Source organism: Cavia porcellus, unplaced genomic scaffold (genome assembly GCF_034190915.1).
Source record: "Cavia porcellus strain 051 isolate PalLab524CR breed Dunkin Hartley unplaced genomic scaffold, mCavPor4.1 scaffold_18, whole genome shotgun sequence".
NCBI classification, from domain to species: Eukaryota; Metazoa; Chordata; class Mammalia; order Rodentia; family Caviidae; genus Cavia; species Cavia porcellus.
Window position 1 is genome coordinate 43,546,499 of NW_026947501.1, and position 18,036 is coordinate 43,564,534.

The 18,036-nt window shown below is 38.1% G+C and overlaps 2 gene segments (V, D, J or C); both read right to left on the reverse strand.

The window, feature by feature from the left end:
• Positions 1–2,442: 2,442 nt before the first annotated feature.
• Positions 2,443–2,967, reverse strand: LOC134471442 (immunoglobulin kappa variable 1-39-like). The segment is given in 2 exon segments: positions 2,443–2,729; positions 2,913–2,967. Coding segments are annotated over 2 exon segments (342 nt in total).
• Positions 2,968–8,284: 5,317 nt separating this feature from the next.
• On the reverse strand, positions 8,285–8,833 carry LOC100734434 (immunoglobulin kappa variable 1-39-like). The segment is given in 2 exon segments: positions 8,285–8,604; positions 8,727–8,833. Coding segments are annotated over 2 exon segments (375 nt in total).
• Between the last annotated feature and the right edge of the window lie 9,203 nt (positions 8,834–18,036).

The window sequence follows — 18,036 nt, forward strand, 5'->3', positions numbered from 1 at the left end:
TCCTGGTATACGCAGCTCCCAAGATTGAACAAATCCCTGACTTGTGCAGGTTGAGTCCATTCACGTGGCCATGGCATTCAGAGCACACAGCGAGTGATCACAGAGACCTCCGCTGGTCACCGTGGATAAACAGTCTCACATCTCCAGACACTGCATCCAGTGCTTGAATTCTTTGCTGTTTAACAAATTCAGGCTGTGTTTTAATTAATTTCTTTTAAACAGATATTCTGTACTCCACTGTGGCTGTTATGAATGAAGCTAATTTGATTGGTGTGACACAAGATGCTGTGTGAACTGCTGTTTTTGAGGAACTTACTCAGAGGTCTGGGAGGGCAGCTGCTGGGTCTCACAGAAATTTCTAAGCCCTTCCCAAACTATCTGCTAAGAGGTAACAAGTTCTTCATTTTCATCAGGAATTGATAGTTTAATTGTTCCAGTACTTGTTTGTTTGTTTGTTTAAGATTTCCATTTATTAATATTTGACAGTAAAGAAAACAGACAGATTTCAATAACCTATTTATTATGGTTTAAAAATTAGCATTCTCCTGTCATGTATTTGTGTTTGACATATTTTAGATCTTATCTTTGTTAATGCAGACTTTTGAAAGGGCAAAAGTTAATAGAAAAAAAAATGAAGCATTACTACAATCATTACTGGGGCTCAATAAGAACATCATATGCCTGGGATGAGGAAGCAGAAAGTGGTATATACCGAGGAGATGCATTCTGTGACTGATTTTGAGATTTTAATGCAAAATAATTGTGCAGCCTTAAAGAAAGTGGTTGACATCACTTCCACTGCAACCATCTTGTTTGGAAAATAAACATCCTACTGGGGACCCTCAACTCTGCCACCTCCATTGTGTTCCCAAAGATTTGACTCTGGTGTTCACACTAAGCTAAGTCATTGTTTTTATGGGAGGTATTTAAGTTCCACAGGTGTGAAAATGAAATGGCAAGATGTGACAATAAGGAGAGGAGGTATGTTTCAGCATGAGATGAAACAAGCTCTTTTCTTGACAATGCGAAGACCAAAGGCAGCCTGCTGGGCACTCTCCTGATCAATAGAGAAAGGGCCCATGTTATGTTCAGTGAAATAGTGAATGATTCTAAGTGATACAAACAAAAACAATGCTAGTTCTAAATTTCCACCTGAAAATCCAGATGAAAGTAGGGTAAAAGATTATGAAAACTTCTTCCCGTATTTCAAGAATTATTTAGACTCTTAGTCCAAGCAAATCTATATATTTCTGGTGACTTTGGAGTCAAAATCAATACATTGCCAACTTCCATTCCAAAATTATCACTAAGCCAATATATTCCAATTAGCATAAACTCTAAAACGGAAATCTTATAAGTAGCTGGTGTGTTATTTAATATTTTTAATTATTGTGTTTCCTAATACAGTGTATATTGAGGTTACCATTCAATAATCTTCCATAGTGTAAAAGCAAGATTTTGTCATTCTGGATAAGGAAAAACTACAGAAATGTTAAAACACAAATGACTTATAGGAAATGGGGTGAAAGAGAATGAATGGGTAAATTTTTAAGAGCAGAGGCTTTTTAGAGCACTGAAACAACATTGCATCAGGCCAAAATGCTGCCTGTGTGTTATCACACACTTGTTTATCCTGATGAAATGTGCAGCATCAAAAGTGAAGAAGAGAAAGAAGAAAGGAAAGGATTCTACGTATATAGGGGTACATATGTGTGCATCTGTGTGTGTATATGTACAACATAGGCAGCTACAGTATTGATCTCTGTTACTTCATCCAAAGAACAGTTTGTGCTTTCATTGTTTGATTATTCATCTTTTCCGTGCCTAGATCTTGTAACCTGAACAACTGCTTCTAAGATAACAATATGCAATGTATTTATTAGTGTTAAATTCCTACAATTTTTTTGAAATTCTGTATCCGTTTTTTCTGTTTTAAAGTAAAAGAGTTTATAACAAAACAGCAAAACCAAAATGTGAACTTTCAAGTAAACTACAGACTTTGCATGTTTTTGAAACTTGGTATTTGCAAAAAATTGTAATTGTATGTTAATGACAGACTGCATAGCCTGGACAGAGTTGTGAGGATTACCACTGCATTTTAAATTTTTCAATGGCCTTAATGCCCTCTAAATTATGAAGCAAGTCTTTACGAACTCTTTCTCAGAATGCATACAAGGGTTTCTCTGCTGCTGTCTGAATAAAAAGTGATGCCATAACCAACACTGCTCAGAGGGATTCATCTGTGTCCTACACTAAACCAGGACAGGTACTGTGATGTCTATTCTGCTAGAGCTGAGGAATAGAAATAGAAAAGAGAGTTAGAGTACAGAGAATTCTGTGCCCTTCTTTAAAGCCTCCCAGGGAACTTGCAGGCCAGGCAGGGTCAGAGAACTGCTCTCAGCCATTGGACACAGCAGGGCTGACACCTGGGTCAGCACAGCCTCACATTTCTGCTTTCCTTGGTGGCTTTATTATGGCTTGTATCATCACAGGAGGAGTATCATAACCTTTTAGACAGTAATAATTCGCAACATCTTCAGGCTCCAGGCTGTTGATGGTGAGAATGTAATCTACCCCAGATTCACTGCCACTGAACCTCAATGGGACCCCAGATTTCAAACTGTTTGCTGCATAGATCAGCCATTTAGGAACTTTCCCTGGTTTCTGTTGGAACCAGTACAAAAGGTAGCCAATGTCTTCATTGGCCTTGCAAGTGATGGTGACTGTGTCTTCCACAGAAATAGGCAAGGAAGACGGAATCTAAGTCATCTGGATGTCACATCTGGCACCTGAGATTAGAAGCATAACAAATATCAACATGACCTTAGTAAAACAGGACCTCCCTGCAGACACAGGCCCCTCTGGCCAGGGAATTCTAAATAAACTAAATTACAAGATCAATTTTTTCTTACCTCGGAACCAGAGCAGCAGAAGCCCCAGAAGCTGAGCATAGTCCCTCATATCCATGCTGCGTCCTGACTGGGACACTTACATCTGGTGTGACAAACTCTAAGAAATCCTAAGCAGGGCTGTGCTCTGGGCACATGCAAATCAGCAGAGTTAGGCGTGGCTGGACACAACTGCAGGTCTAGCTCATCTCAGTACTGGCCTACAGCTCTCTGGGATTAAATGGCCACAGCTGCTCATATATCCTTCAGAGAAGGTGTTTCTTCCTGAGCCACAGGGCAGAATCTGACTGCCTTCCCATAAGTACAGTGAACTACCATCCTCTTTATGGTTCACACTGCACCTTGCATTTCTAAATAGAGATGGGGTCTGTAAGTTCTGTCCCCCTGTCTCTCATTCCCCAGGTCACTTCATCCCTGTTTCACTCACAGCTGCCACAGTCAGAGCTGTGCACCTTGCTCTCTCACCCACCCTTCCGCATTGCTAACCCACAATTCGGACTCTAAGAATGTTCCTGAGAGGGGGATGATAGTCAGGAGCATTACTAATCACAGAGGAAAATGGGAAATACTAGGAACCCGTAGATGGTGAGAACACGGCCCTTTGTGCCCTGAGGCCCCCAAATTCACAGATGAGCAGCACTGAGTTTCTCTTTCTTCAGAACCCCGATACTATTGCACTGAAATCAGAAAGGGAACTTTCTTTGCAGGCAATGTACAATTCCCTGGGTGATTCTACACCTCGTTCTATTGCAATGCTTAAGTCAACCTGAATCCCGGCAATTTAACCTTAATAGCTTTGGAAAACTGGGTTTAGATTCCTAATAAAGTGTCTAGGAACATTATTTTCACCAATAAAATAGTGAGTGCTTTATCCTTCAGAATAAATGAAAAAGGATGTCTAATTTTTTTTAAAAGTATGCTGAAGCTCCTCCAAAATCTAATAAGACAAACTAATAAAATGCACAAATTAAAAGCCCAAAAGGTTATTGTCCTTTCCACATACTTTCCAAAAAATGTTTTGCATACATTACTAAATCCTGCAACAAAATTAACCAAAATAATAACTTCATAAAATCTCTGGATTCACTGTGAATACAGTCATTGTGTCTTATAAATTAAAAAAAAAAAACATTTGGGTAAATAGAGAATGTTTCTATGTTCCTCTTGTCAAAAACATGATATAACTAAAGCTTCATTTTTTCAAAAGGTATATATACACAAAAATATATTTCATGTAATGAAATCCAGTCAATCTACCAATGATGTACTTAATGAATGGGTAGTTTCTATAATACTTAAAAAATCACAAAGTACCTACAACAGCCACAAAACTTTTGAGGAATAGAAATAGAATATGCATAAACTTCTATTCTAAGATTGTATAGGGAGTGGAGATATAGCTCAACAGTGGAGAATTTGCCTGGTATGCATAAGCGCCTCAGTCTGAGTCCCAGCTTTGCCATCAAGGGTGAAGATCATCAAGGAATTTCAGTGAAACAATGTGTGCACCAGAGGAACAGAAATAAACTGAACAAGTAAAAAAGAAGACTCCAGAGAAAACACCCACAGGTAGTCATTTCTCCAAACATAGTAAAGTATAGGTTTATGTGTGTGTTTTTCAATACATGGTGAGGAGCAATTGGAAAGGAAAATGAAACTAAGTACATATTGGGAAAATATTGAACCACATGGAATCAGAATAAAAATATGAATTAATAGAACACATGGTCGACAGGTGTGAGTAGGGGAGCTTCAGGAGAAAGAGGAAGAGTGTAACTGTAGGCTGTAAAAGAAGGTAAACTCAAGAAGACACAAACCCACATTCACACAATTACAGGAGAGAAATATGAATACATTAGACTTCACTGAAAGTGGTGAAAGAAATCACAGAATCACAAATAAATGGAAAGTTACCCCCCTGTTCCTGGGTTGGAGGAATTAATGCTTCTAAAATGTTCAAACCATCCAAAGTGGATTACAGATTCGGTGAAACCCCCATCAAAATGACATTGAGAAAATTAAACTGGAATAACTAATTATTCTAAATATGCAGCACATTTTCCTGCTGTTCTTTTTGACCAATTTCCTCCTCACCCCATGGACTTTGTAAACTCAAGCCTATCTGTTGGCACTATTAGATTTGTCCTTTTCTAGAATTTCATACACAAATATATCATCTGTCTTCTATTCCCTACTCCTTTCCTAATTTTACACAACACAGTTGCTTGTTAGTTCAAGTCATGCTATTCATGTACAAATAATGATCCTCTTCTTTTCTGAGTACTATGTAATGGATGGAGATGTCATAACGTATTGCTTCATGGAGACTGAGGTAAGTTTCGTGTCAGGCTATTATGAATGAGTATAGTTTGGATGGTTTTAGGCAAAATGTGAGAGAACAGGTGTTTCCAAGTATGTTATTCAAATGTTTGAAATTTCAACTGTTGGATGTGACACTATGAAAACAGGTTTATAAGACTCTGCCAAGCTATTATCCTAAGAAGTCATAAGGTAATCATTTCCAGCATGAATTGAGGTGCATATCAGATGCTCGTACTAGTAACTTTTTAAAAATTTTGGTTAGTTTATACCCAATAGTAACTAGATGAGGTAGAGGTCATGAAAGCTTTTATTAATTACCATTTTCTATGCTTGGAATGTTTTAGAAGCCTGAGAGCTAATCTTAATTAATACAGCCTATTGAAAAGGCAAAAATTAGTAAAGAAAACATTGGAGAGTAGGAATGTCTGGAAACATCTTGCCAGTGGATTCAAGAAGGAGGGAATGTGTTACACAGAGAGAATGCTCGCTACTGCTGAATGTGAGGTTTTTCTGGTGAAAAAAATCGGTATGTGTTATAGTCAGGGGTTGTTCAGAGAACCATTAGAATCAAGATATGGAGTTTATAATATTATTTTTTAAAATGGTCACCAGAGTTAACACAAGAAAATTCAGGAAATCTATCCACAACACTAAAGACATAGAATATTTAGCCAAGGGCCTGAATCCCACAGCCATGCCCCACATGAGTCCCGATGAAGACCCAGAGCTCATGACAATGCCTCCCATAAGTCCCACTGGAGGTCTAAAGCTCACAAGGTCTCATGACAGTCTCTTTTTACAGATCTGTGCTGGGAAGGCCCAAAGGTCAGCTATGGAAGCCAGGAAATCTATACCAGCTGTGCTGGTGGGTTGAGGGTTCTATGATGGAGATGAGAAGTCACACTCACAACAAAGACCGGGGCTGTCCTAAAAAGCACCACAACCATCCCCAGCGACACAGAGGCCTCAGGCTCCTTGGACAACAAGCACAGTCGAGTACGTGCTGGAAAGCCAGCATGACCAGTTCATCCTGGAGACCAAGGGGCACACATCTTCCTCCCCAGAGCCAGGAAGCAATGCTCAATGTGAAGACCAGACCTTCTACAGGAGAACCAATGGCTCCAACAGAAACTCATAGATGAACCCACAATGCATCAACGCCTCAACCCAAAAGCTTCTCCTTCTCCACGGCTCTATGCTGGCAAATTTTCTCAGGTGGAACATCTACACTCAGCGCCATGCTGATGTAATCCAGCTGGTATGAAGTTGACCACCAATTCTTAATCCATAACGGTATGTTACTTGAAGACTGTGTCCCTACAATGGCTGCAACCTTCTCTGCTGTTGCCATCTTGATTGGAAAACTAGAAAACATTCTGGTGGTCCTATGATAACCAGGCCATACCCTAATGTCTACCTAAGAATGAAGTCTATTTTCCCCCCGGGGCTGAAAGGCTGTTTTGATGGAAGATATTCAGTGCCACAACCTAAAAGTCACATACGAAGATGTGGAAATAAGAACAGGAGATACTTGTCTTTGGAAAAAAATGAAGCCACTTCTCTTTTTCTTCATTTCGAAGAAAAGATCAACACGAGCAAGTGGGAGCTCCCGGAATGGTGGAGAAAGACACTGAGCTGGGTTCAGGGAAACAGTGAAAGGCTCTGAATGATGTAAAAAGAACAGTGAGAGTCTCAGGGTCCACCTGTAAATGCAATAGGTTGTATGAGCACCAGATTTATAACAACATTATATCAATAAAATAACTTAAAGAAAAAAGAGTTTAGAACTCCCACTGCTTATTTTAAAATTACAATAGACTCTTAACATCAGTTCAAACAATCAGTATCCATGTGGTGACCTCTGAGACACACTCAGTACTATGAAAGCACCACAGTATTGCACAGTACAGGATCTAACACACTTTCTATGCCAACATATTTGTGATAATCATAGAAGCTATAAAGGGAGTCTTGGTAGTAGCAAAATGTATTATTGATTATTTTTATTTCTGTGTTACATAGCAGTATACTGTGACATTGGTTTTTGAAAATCTTCTATAATGTAAACACCAGGATATTATCTTTCTAGGAAAGGGAATGCTATAGACATGGGGAAACATGGTTCACTTACAGAAAACGGAGGAAAAAGAAGCTGCACAGGTACAAGACAGTGGTATTATGACAAAACTGCGTCATAAAACATTTTGGACGTGTGGCATTACATCTGTGTCTTGTGATGAAATATTTAATGTCAAGAGTCAAAATTAATGTGGACTGGGAAATTTGAGTTTGAACTTATCATGATGAGTTGCGACAGAGTTGAATTTATGGTGATAATCTACTTTGCAGATGCAGGGACAGAGGCATAAAACACACCTCTGCACTTTAACCTTCGTTTTGAATACAAGTCTCTAAATGGCAGCTTGAAGAGGCATATCTGCAGCCATTATTAATATCCTAAAATCTTATTTCATTGTTCTGTACTGTTTATACTGTTTTATTTTGTTTGATTTTATTCCATTTTGTTTTATTTACTTCATTACGTCTGTATGGGAAGTTACTTTGAACATAACTCTATATATATATATATATATATATATATATATACACACGTTAGCGTCTGTTGATTTCTATTACCTTCTTTTGTAGTGCAATATGGATTTAACTGTATTGTTTTGCTTAAAATTACTTTGTTGTACTTTGGTTTTAGTCTCTTTAAAATAAAAAATAAAATTAATTAATAAATGTATAACAGTGATAAAAGATTTTAAAAATTATTGCTTGGAACTCAAAGAAGAGTTTCACTGTTGCCAAGTGAATTGAAAATGATGGCGTACTCCACATTACTTCATTAAATCAGGGTCTTTCATTAAATCAGGGGTGAGAAACAGAAAAGGAAGTTAGCGGAGGGAGGAGCTTCCTTGGATACTTCTACCAAATCCTTCCAGTGGCCTTCAAAGCCCAGATGCATTTGAGAACTTGGTCTGCAGCTGGAGACACAAAGAGGAACAACTGCAGCAGTCCTGCCCCACACTTCTGCTTCCCTGGGAGGTTTATGTCATGGCTTGTATCACTGTGGGCGGGGAACTGTAACTCTGTAGACAGTAGTAAGTTGCAAAGTCTTGCGGCTGCAGGCTGCTGATGGTGAGAGTGAAATCTGTCCCAGAACCACTGCCACTGAACCTCGATGGGACCCCAGATGCCAAGCTGTTTGCATAGTAGATCAGCAGTTGAGGAGCTTTCCCTGGTTTCTGCTGATACCAGCTTAAGTAATTGCTAACACTCTGACTGGCCCGGCAACTGATCTTGACTGTGTCTCCCACAGATGCAGATGCAGATGCAGGCTGTGTCAACTGGATGTCACATCTGGCACCTGAAATGGCAAACTTAACAAATATCAACATAGGTATTCAAGATAAATCAGGCCCACATCACAATGCCAGGCAACTGTGAACCTTCAGAACTAAGTAAATTCCTGGTGCTACCCTTTCTTACCTGATATCCAGAGCACCAAGAGGCCCAGAAAGTGAGTGGGGACCCTCATGTCCATGCTGTGTCCTGAATGGGACTGACGCTGCACAGGATGAGACCAGAAGCCTGTGAATAAGTCCACAAGTAAGTGGCTGGGATCTTGGGATATGCAAATTAGCAGGGCTGGAAGGTTTTTGGCCCGGCTGCGGGTTGGCTCATCTCAGCACAGGCTCAGTGTCCCCTGGGACCCTGTCTACAACATGGCAGCACAGATGTGCCTACAGAGCACCTGTTTCTCCCTTGGGCCACAGGACAGAATCAGGCTGCTCTCCAATGAGTAGAGCGCACTGCTGCTCTCACGTTACAGAACACACCTTGCTTGAGGACCACAGTCCTATGTAATGATCCCTTTGAGAAAGGAGAATGAAGAGAAACACGTGGGCTGTTTCAAACAGAGTAAAAAATGAGAAAGCAAGACAAGGATAGAGCAGAATCTGTGAACTCTGTGAAATTCTCTGGGTTCGTCTATTCACTATCACACCATGACTAAGAGGGCAGGGAAGGACCTGACCCATGCTGCTGTCCAGCCCCAGGCTTCCATAGCACACACAGAAGCATGTTTCTGCTTGTCTTCAACCAAGCACAGTTCTAAGGCCCAGCCAGATTTTTGTGCTCCATGTTCATTGTAGGAAAAGTTAGAATCATCTAAGAAACAATGTGAGCATCAAGACATACTTAAAGTGCTAAACAGATCTCTGGGGATCAGAATATTTCTGAGCCAAGGTCTCTGGAGAACAGCAGGGAAAAAGGTCTGCAGTCACAACCCCTCTCCCCACACACCTTGCCCTCCTCTTAGGGACTCCTCCAGTGTTTCTCCCCCACATCTCTGACTGCAGTCGAGATCTACAGCCTCTGTCACCTCCACCTCAGAATACACCAGGCCACTTCACTCTTGTTTCACTCATGGCTGGCCACATTCAGAGTTGTTTCCCTAGCTTTGTCCTGTTTCATTGCTGACCACGAGGCCTCCTGGGTAGTTCAGTATAGTCAGGTGAATACCAGTCACAGATTGAAACACGAAATAATAAGGAGCTGGCACGTGGGGAAGACATAGCCCGTTGTGCACAGAGGCCCCAGCCATGTGAGCTTAGAGAGCTGGGTAGAGAGTTCCCTGCCTTAGTGGCTCCCTCACAGGAAAGCATCACTGTTTATTTAATGTGCTGTTGTTCGCCATCTACTGGAAGATCTTTAACACAGCAACCTGTTCACATTGATACTCTCAGGCCATGACTGAATCTTTTCAGCTGTATTCTTGAAGCTGATTGTATTCTATTACGTATGAGATAAGATGATATAGAAAATTCAAATGATTCCTCTTAATAAATCATCCTATTATTGAGGACAAAAGACTGACAGCTCACCTAGAGATCTAAAGTGATAATGATAATAAGATTGTGAACATGACATGTGTAACCCTCATGATCAGACAGAGATTTAGTTTTGGCAATGCCCATGAACCCCTGAAGACCCTGCAGGAAGTGTTTGTGAAGAATCACACAATAGATCTGTAAGGCCAGCCCATCCTTCCTTTCCCAGTTCCCCTTTCAGAGCAGCCTGGAGGAACCCAGCAGCTCCCTGGCTCACACTCTCTGTGGTTGGTGACTGGCTGCAACTGTGGCAGATGAGATGTGAGAAGGTCCCAGTGCTGTGTTCTTGCAAGTCACTCTCTAGCTCTCTCTTCTGAGTCTCTACACCGGGCATGAGGAAAGTATCACAGCTAGCACTGGAGCCCAGGCATATTTCTGCTTCCACTAATACTTACTTCCTTTAAGGGCCTCCAGCATCTCCAGATTCATGTATCACACAGTGTAATATCTCTCAGGAAACCATTGCTCTCACTTTTCATTGAAAACAATGAACTTAAATGCTAGGAATATAATATGGACACAACAGTTCTAGATTTATTTGAGCTTCATTGCTGGTACATTGGTAATTCTGCTACTGCAGGTGGTGTTACCAATATCACGAATATTCACTCATTCCAGAAATCTTCTAAGAGCATCTATGTTGTCCAACTAAACAAGAGGTGATGATGTATAAAGGTCACAATAGATGATTTTCAGAATAGCAAATACATTGATACAGACATTTGTGTTCAAAATAAATATGGTGACATTGTATTCCGATTTGTCTCTTATTTTTGACATTTTTTAATGTTGGTTCTTTAAGGCTATATAGTTTGTTTAATCAGATACATAGATTGATATCATTTGGTTTGTTCACCAGGATATTTTATGTTTCAGTGGCAATTATACTTTTATGTGTAATGCTACAAGTTTTTACAGTTTTACATAGCAAGTTACTATATACTTTGTTGCATTTAGTTAGATCTTTGTCACTGAGGTAATGAATATTTACCTTCAAACACTATATAAACTAGAAGTGCATTTGTTTAATATTTACTAGTTATTCTGAGGACCTCTAAAGTAATAAGCATGATTATAAATACATTGGTGTAAGGAAGAAAATTTCTGAGTCATATATCAGGAAACACCTCCTGAGTTAATTGCTGAAATCAGTATTTAATAGAGTAGTTAATGCGGAGAAGACAAAGTAACCTCACACTTCCTCATTTCCTCACTGCAGGAAAACTCTTTGTTAGAATCCTATTTCCCTCCCTTCTCCTGTATCTTCTTTATAATCAACATTAACCTGTAATTCACAGACAATGCTGGGATTAGGGGCTGAACAGAGAAATGTTATCAGGTAACCTCTTCCCACCCATCTCTAAGGGATGTCATTGTAAACTACTTTTATAATACATTTAGAGTACTAGAGAGGTGACTCGCTAGATTTATTCAGACACATGTATTATCACGTCCTCCTCTGAGAGCTCACAAGAGAGCAGCCATTCAGAATAGCAAACACTTTGCTCCACACACTGAAGGTTAATTTCAAGATAGAAAAAAAGAAAACCTTAATTTTATTCAGGAGTACCTTTACGTCTTAGAATTTTTATATCATAATTTTTTAAGTTTCTATCCTTTGGATAATTGGCAATTAACACCTGTATAATTTGGTTCATTTATAATTTCATTCAACTATCTATAGTGACAGGTATTTTTGATTTTTTTCTTAAATTTTTAAGTCTTACGTGTTTTATTCCTCAAAGTACATCTTCATGCCTGAGGTAATATATAGTTCCCCTAAAAGATTGTCAACAAAATGAACTAACTGTGCAATATTTCCATATATATTAGGTATTCTCAGATTATTCCCTAAGGTAATAAACACAAATACATTGTTTTACTGTGTTACAGCTCAGGAAAAACCTCGCAAATTTACATTTGACACAGTAGCTAACACTGCTAAGGTGAAAAAGGTAATCTCCTCCTTCCTCCTCAATCCAAGAACACTCACAACTGGGATAGTGTTATTTTCCTCCCTTCTGCTTCCTCTTTTCCTACTCACTTTCTCCTGGTCACAGTAAGCCAACTGCCCAATTATGGATTTGAATAAAGGTCATCACGTAATCCTCACCCCACACAATCCTCAGTTATATTCAAAGAAAGAATGGAGTTAGAAAACCATAGCACTCTTACAGAAAAGGATTGGGTCCTGAGATTTATTTTTGCAGGGCTCATTGTGAAATAAAATTAATTCAGTAGAAGGGGAAAATGAAGCAAAAACTACAGAGCTGAGGAAACATCTATGTCATCAGGCTTAAGGGATGCAGGTTAGGGAAGTTATGTCTCTCTCTATAACAATATGAGTGGCAAAGGAGATGTGAACAGTGAATATCAAAATAATTTTCTAAAATGATTTAAGTGTATGCACCCCTATTGATCAATAGTCCAGCCAGGAGCAACGTATTTCTATTCAGCCCTGGATCTATGTCTGGTTTAATTGTGGAATTATGCTTATAATTTTAACTAAGTTTTATCTATAAAGTACTGGGAGCATTTATCCTGTGTCTAAATCACAATTATAGACAGATTCAAGCCAAGGCATACACAGCACATTGCTGAGTCTTTGGAAACTTGCCTGGATTCTGCTGCTGCAAGGAAAGTGGTGGAGACCATTTCTCTCTCTCTCTCTCTCTCTCTCTCTCTCTCTCTCTCTCTCTCTCTCGCTCTCACTCTCGCTCTCTCTCTCTCTTTTTTATTTTTTTAAGAGGAAAAAGAGAAAAACACAAAACAAAACAAAACAAAGCGGTGTAAGGGTACACGTAATACAGAACTACAAAAAAAAAATAACAGTAAGAAATCACCTGTTAATAGATTGCATATTATCATCTTGAAAATAGTTGCTCAAATCACAGTATCAAAGAATACAAAGTGGACATTCAAACAGGGAGACTGCAAACAGCTGTGTTCAATGATCCAAAAACATTAATATAGTCAGCTATTTAACACCCCTAAACACACTTGCTGTTATATCCGTTAGAGCAGTTTTTTTCCCCTCTCTTTTTTACAAGAAAATTTACACATTTTGGATTTTATTACTCCTTAGTTCTTATTACTTTTTTGAGGGGGAGAGAATATAGTCAAATATGGCAAAACAAAGCTGTCAGTCAAAACCAAGGATAGACATAGCACATGGTGTAGAACAGAGTACAAGGTTATCAACAATCGTTATCAACGTTGTTTCTTGTTTCCTTAAAAAGAATTGTCTATCTCATTAGATATTATAAAGTTGGACAAAACAGTAGATAACAAGACCAATAAAACTTAGGCACTGTAAACCTTACAGGACTTCCAAAGGAGGCAACACTCAAACCAGAATGGGCATCTTAGTGAATCTTATTGCCTTCAAAGTAGTTGCCTATACCCTCAAACTTGATACTATCATACAGAATGGAACAGAGTCTAATCAGTCAAAACAAGATAATGGGAGTATTACAGGACTTCAAAACAAGTTAATAGGAAATCAAAAAGAGTTACGATTATATATCCTAATTTTTAAATATTTCCCCTTAATTAAAACAAACATAAGAAATAACTATTTTTTTTAAAGAATAAGGGGGAGATTGAGATAAAACAGGACATAACAATATGACAATAGAGGTCAAAGCATGATTGTTTCAGCAACCTAGTACTTCACCACCATATAACTCGACTTAATAGTAGTTACCATAGTGTCTGTCTTTTTCCTTGAAATATTTGGATAAAACTTGATACACTATAGCTTCAAATATTTCCATATCAAGAAGCCCAGAATAAAGCCTTTCTAATTAATGAGTGAAAACTTTATAAGGCTTCAAGGCCACATAATGGGGAATCATGATTACCACATATTTTTATATATTTGAATCATTACTTACATTAGGGAAACTATTCGGTATTCACACATGAGAGATTGATGTATTTCACTTATGAATATTGTCTCAAGCTGCGCCCATTTATTGATAAATATCTCAATGTGATCCTTCTTTATAGCTGAATAATACTCCATTGTATAGAAATACCACAACTTTTTTATCCATTCCTCAGTTGGTGGACACTTGGGTTGTTTCCAAGATCTGGCGATTACAATTGTGCTGCTATAAACATAGGTGCACATATATCACTGTGGTATGATGCTTTCAGTTCTTCTGGGAATATGCCTAGAAGTGGAATAGCTGGAAAAAATGGGATTTCCAATCCCAACTTTTTGAGAAATCTCCAGACAGATCTAGACAAAGGCTGTACCAGTCTACACTCCCACCAACAGTGCAGGAGAGTTCCTTTTTCCCCACAGCCTCTCCAGCACTTGTTGTTGGTTTTCTTGATCCTGGCCATTCTTTCAGGAGTGAGATGGTATCTCAGTGTGGTTTTAATTTGCATTTCTCTAATGACCAATGATGATCAGCATTTTTTCATGTATTTATTTGCCATTTGCATTTCTTCATCTGAGAATTGCGTATTCATCTCAGATGCCCATTTTTGGATTGGATCTTTGAATTTTGGAGGTCTGAGTTTTTTAATTCTTTATATGTTTTAGACAAGAGTCCCTTGTCTGAGAGAGAGAGTTCACTAAAATCTTTTCGCAGTTTGTGGGTTTTCTTCTCACTATGCTGGAGATTTCTTTTGACATGCAGAAACTTTTTAATAAGAAGTGGTCCCAGTTATTGATTCTGGGAAGTATTTCCTGTGCCGTTTGAGTCCTGTTCATGAATTCTTTACCTACTCCTATGTCTCCAAGGTTTCTACCCCATTTGTCTTCCAATAGATTTAGTGTTTCTGTTTTAATATTCAGATCTTTGACCCATTTAGATTTTAATTTAGTACATGGTGATAGACATGGGTCTAGCTTTAGTTTTCGGCAAATGGAGAACCAGTTTTTCCAGCACCATTTATTAAATAGACTGCCGTTTTTCCAGTGAAACTGCTTGGCACCTTTATCAAAGATAAGGTGGTTGAGTGTGTTTGTAGTTGTGGTTGTATGTTCTAATCTATTCCATTGATCTTCGGTTCTGTTTTGATTCCAATACCATGTTGATTTTACTACTGTTGATTTGTAGTATAACTTCAAGTCAGGGATTGTGATGCCTTCTGCTTTGTCTTTGCTGCTTAGAATTGCCTTTGCGATTGTAGGTCTCTTCTGGTTCCAGATGAAATTTAGGAGTGATTTCTCTAGATCTATAAGGTATGTTGATGGTATTTCTATTGGGATTGCATTGAATCTGTATAACAGTTTTGGGAGAATGGCCATCTTCACAATGTTTGTTCTTCCTATCCATGAGCAAGGGATGTCTTTCCATTTTCTGAGATCATCTTCAATTTCCTTTTTCAGTGTATTATAATTTTCACTGTATAAGTCTTTCACTTCTTTCGTAAGAGTAATTCCTAAATATTTCTTTTTTTTTTTTTTTTTTTTTTGCTTGCTAATGTGAATAGTCCAGTTTCTCTTATTTCCCTCTCTGTGATTTTGTTTTCATGTATAGGAATGCTATTGATTTCTGAGTATTGATTTTGTATCCAGCCACATTACTGAATTTATTTATTGTATCTAAGAGTCTTTCAATGGAGTTTAGGGGGTCTTCTATGTAGAGTATCATGTCATATGCAAACAATGATAATTTATCTTCTTCTTTTCCTATCTTTACCCCTTTTATTTCTCTTTCTTGCCTAATTGCTCTGGCTAGTACTTCCAGTACTATATTAAATAGGAGTGGTGATAAAGGACATTCTTGTCTTGTGCCCGATTTTAAAGTAAAGGCTTTCAGTTTTTGGCCATTTAGTATGATGCTGGCTGTTGGTTTGTCATAAATGGCCTTTATTATATTGAGGTAAAGACCATTTATTCCAATTTTCTGTAAAGTTCTTATCATGAATAAATGTTGGAACTTATCGAAGGCTTTTTCTGCATCTATAGAAATGATCATGTGATTCTTATTTTTGGCTTTATTGATATGGTGGACTACATTTATTGATTTGCATGTGTTGATCCATCCTTGCATTCCTGGGATGAATCCCACTTGGTCATGGTGTATAATCCTCTTGATGATTTGCTGGATCCTATTTGCCAATATGTTATTGAGGATTTTTGCATCTGTGTTCATTAGGGAGATCGGTCTATAGTTCTCTTTTTTAGTTTGGTCTTTCTCAGATTTTGGTACTAGAGTAATATTTGCTTCCAGGAATGACTTAGGAAGGATGGCTTCCCTTTCAATTTCATTGAATAGTGTGAGGAGTGTTGGCATTAGGTTTTCTTTGTATTTCTTGTAGAATTCTGCAGTGAATCCATCTGGGCCTGGGCTCTTCTTGGTGGGTAAGGACTTAATTACATTTTCAATTTCATTAGCAGAAAATGGGTTATTGAACAGTTTTACATCCTCTTGATCTAGCTTTGGTACTTCATATGCTTCTAAGAATCTGTCTATTTCTTCTGTGTTATCAAACTTTTGAGAGTAGAGGTTTTTGAAATAGGTGTTGATGATCTTCTGTATTTCTATTGGCTCTGTAGTGATTTCTCCTTTTTCATTTCTTATTGCATGAATTTGAGCTTTTTCTTCCCTTTTTTAAATAAGGTTGGCTAGGGGCTTATCGATTTTATTTATTCTTTCAAAGAACCAACTCTTTGATTCCTTGATTCTTTGGATTGTTTTCTTAGTCTCTATTGCATTGATTTCTGCTCTGATTTTTATAATTTCCTCTCCTCTTTTGGCTTTGGGCTTGACTTGCTCTTCTTTTTCTAGCTGTTTGAGGTGTAGCATCAAGTTATTTATTTGTATTCGTTCTGTTTTCCTGATGTGGGAACTCAGTGCAATAAATTTTCCTCTCAGGACGGCTTTCATTGCATCCGACAGATTCCTGTAAGTTGCACCTGGATTTTCATTTTCTTTTAGGTATTGTTTAATTTCTTCTTTAATTTCTTCTGTGACCCACTGATTACTCAAGAGTGTGTTATTCAGTTTCCATGTGTTTGTGGTATTTTTGCAGTATCTTTTATCATTAATTTCTAATTTCAGAGCGCTATTATCCAATAACATGCAAGAGATGATTTCAACTCTTTTGCATTTGTTTAAATATTTTCTGTGAGCTAATATATGGTCTATTTTAGAAAATGATCCATGTACTGCTGAGAAGAATGTGTATTCTGATGTTGTTGGGTGGAACATTCTGTATATGTCTATCAAACCCATTTGTTCACAGGTGAGATTCAGTTCTGTTGTTTCTTTGCTCATTTTCTGTCTGGTTGATCTGTCCCTTGGTGACGATGGCATATTAAGGTCTCCTGTTACAATTGTGTTACTGATAATTTGAGTTTTCATTTCTGTTAATAATTGTTTTATATAACTGGGTGCTCTGGAGTTTGATGCGTATATATTTAAGATAGTTATCTCTTCCTCTTGGAGTTTTCCCCTTACGAGTATGTAGTGACCTTCTTTGTCCTTTCTGGTCATTGTTGAATTAAAGTTCACATTGTCTGCAAACAGAATGGCTACTCCTGCCTTTTTTTTTGGATTCCTGCTGCATGAAGAATTATTTTCCATCCTTTGACTTCCAGTCTGTGAGTATCCTTCTGGGTTAGATGGGTTTCCTGTAAACAGCATATGGTGGATTTTGTTTCTTAAAACATTCTGCTAGTCTGTTTCTTTTGATTGGTGCATTGAGACCATTTACATTAATGGTTATTACTGTTAATTGCTGGTTAATTGTAGGTATGTTATCTCTCTGCTGTTGCATCTTTATCTTTCTGTTCTGTTTAATTATTTGCTTTGCTTAGTGGTTTTTTCCTTTGTGTATCTAAACTGTCTTTCAATATTTTTTGCAGGGTTGGTTTGGTGTTCATGAAGTTCTTCAGCTGTTCTTTGTCATGGAAGTATCGTATTTCACCATCTATTTTGAAT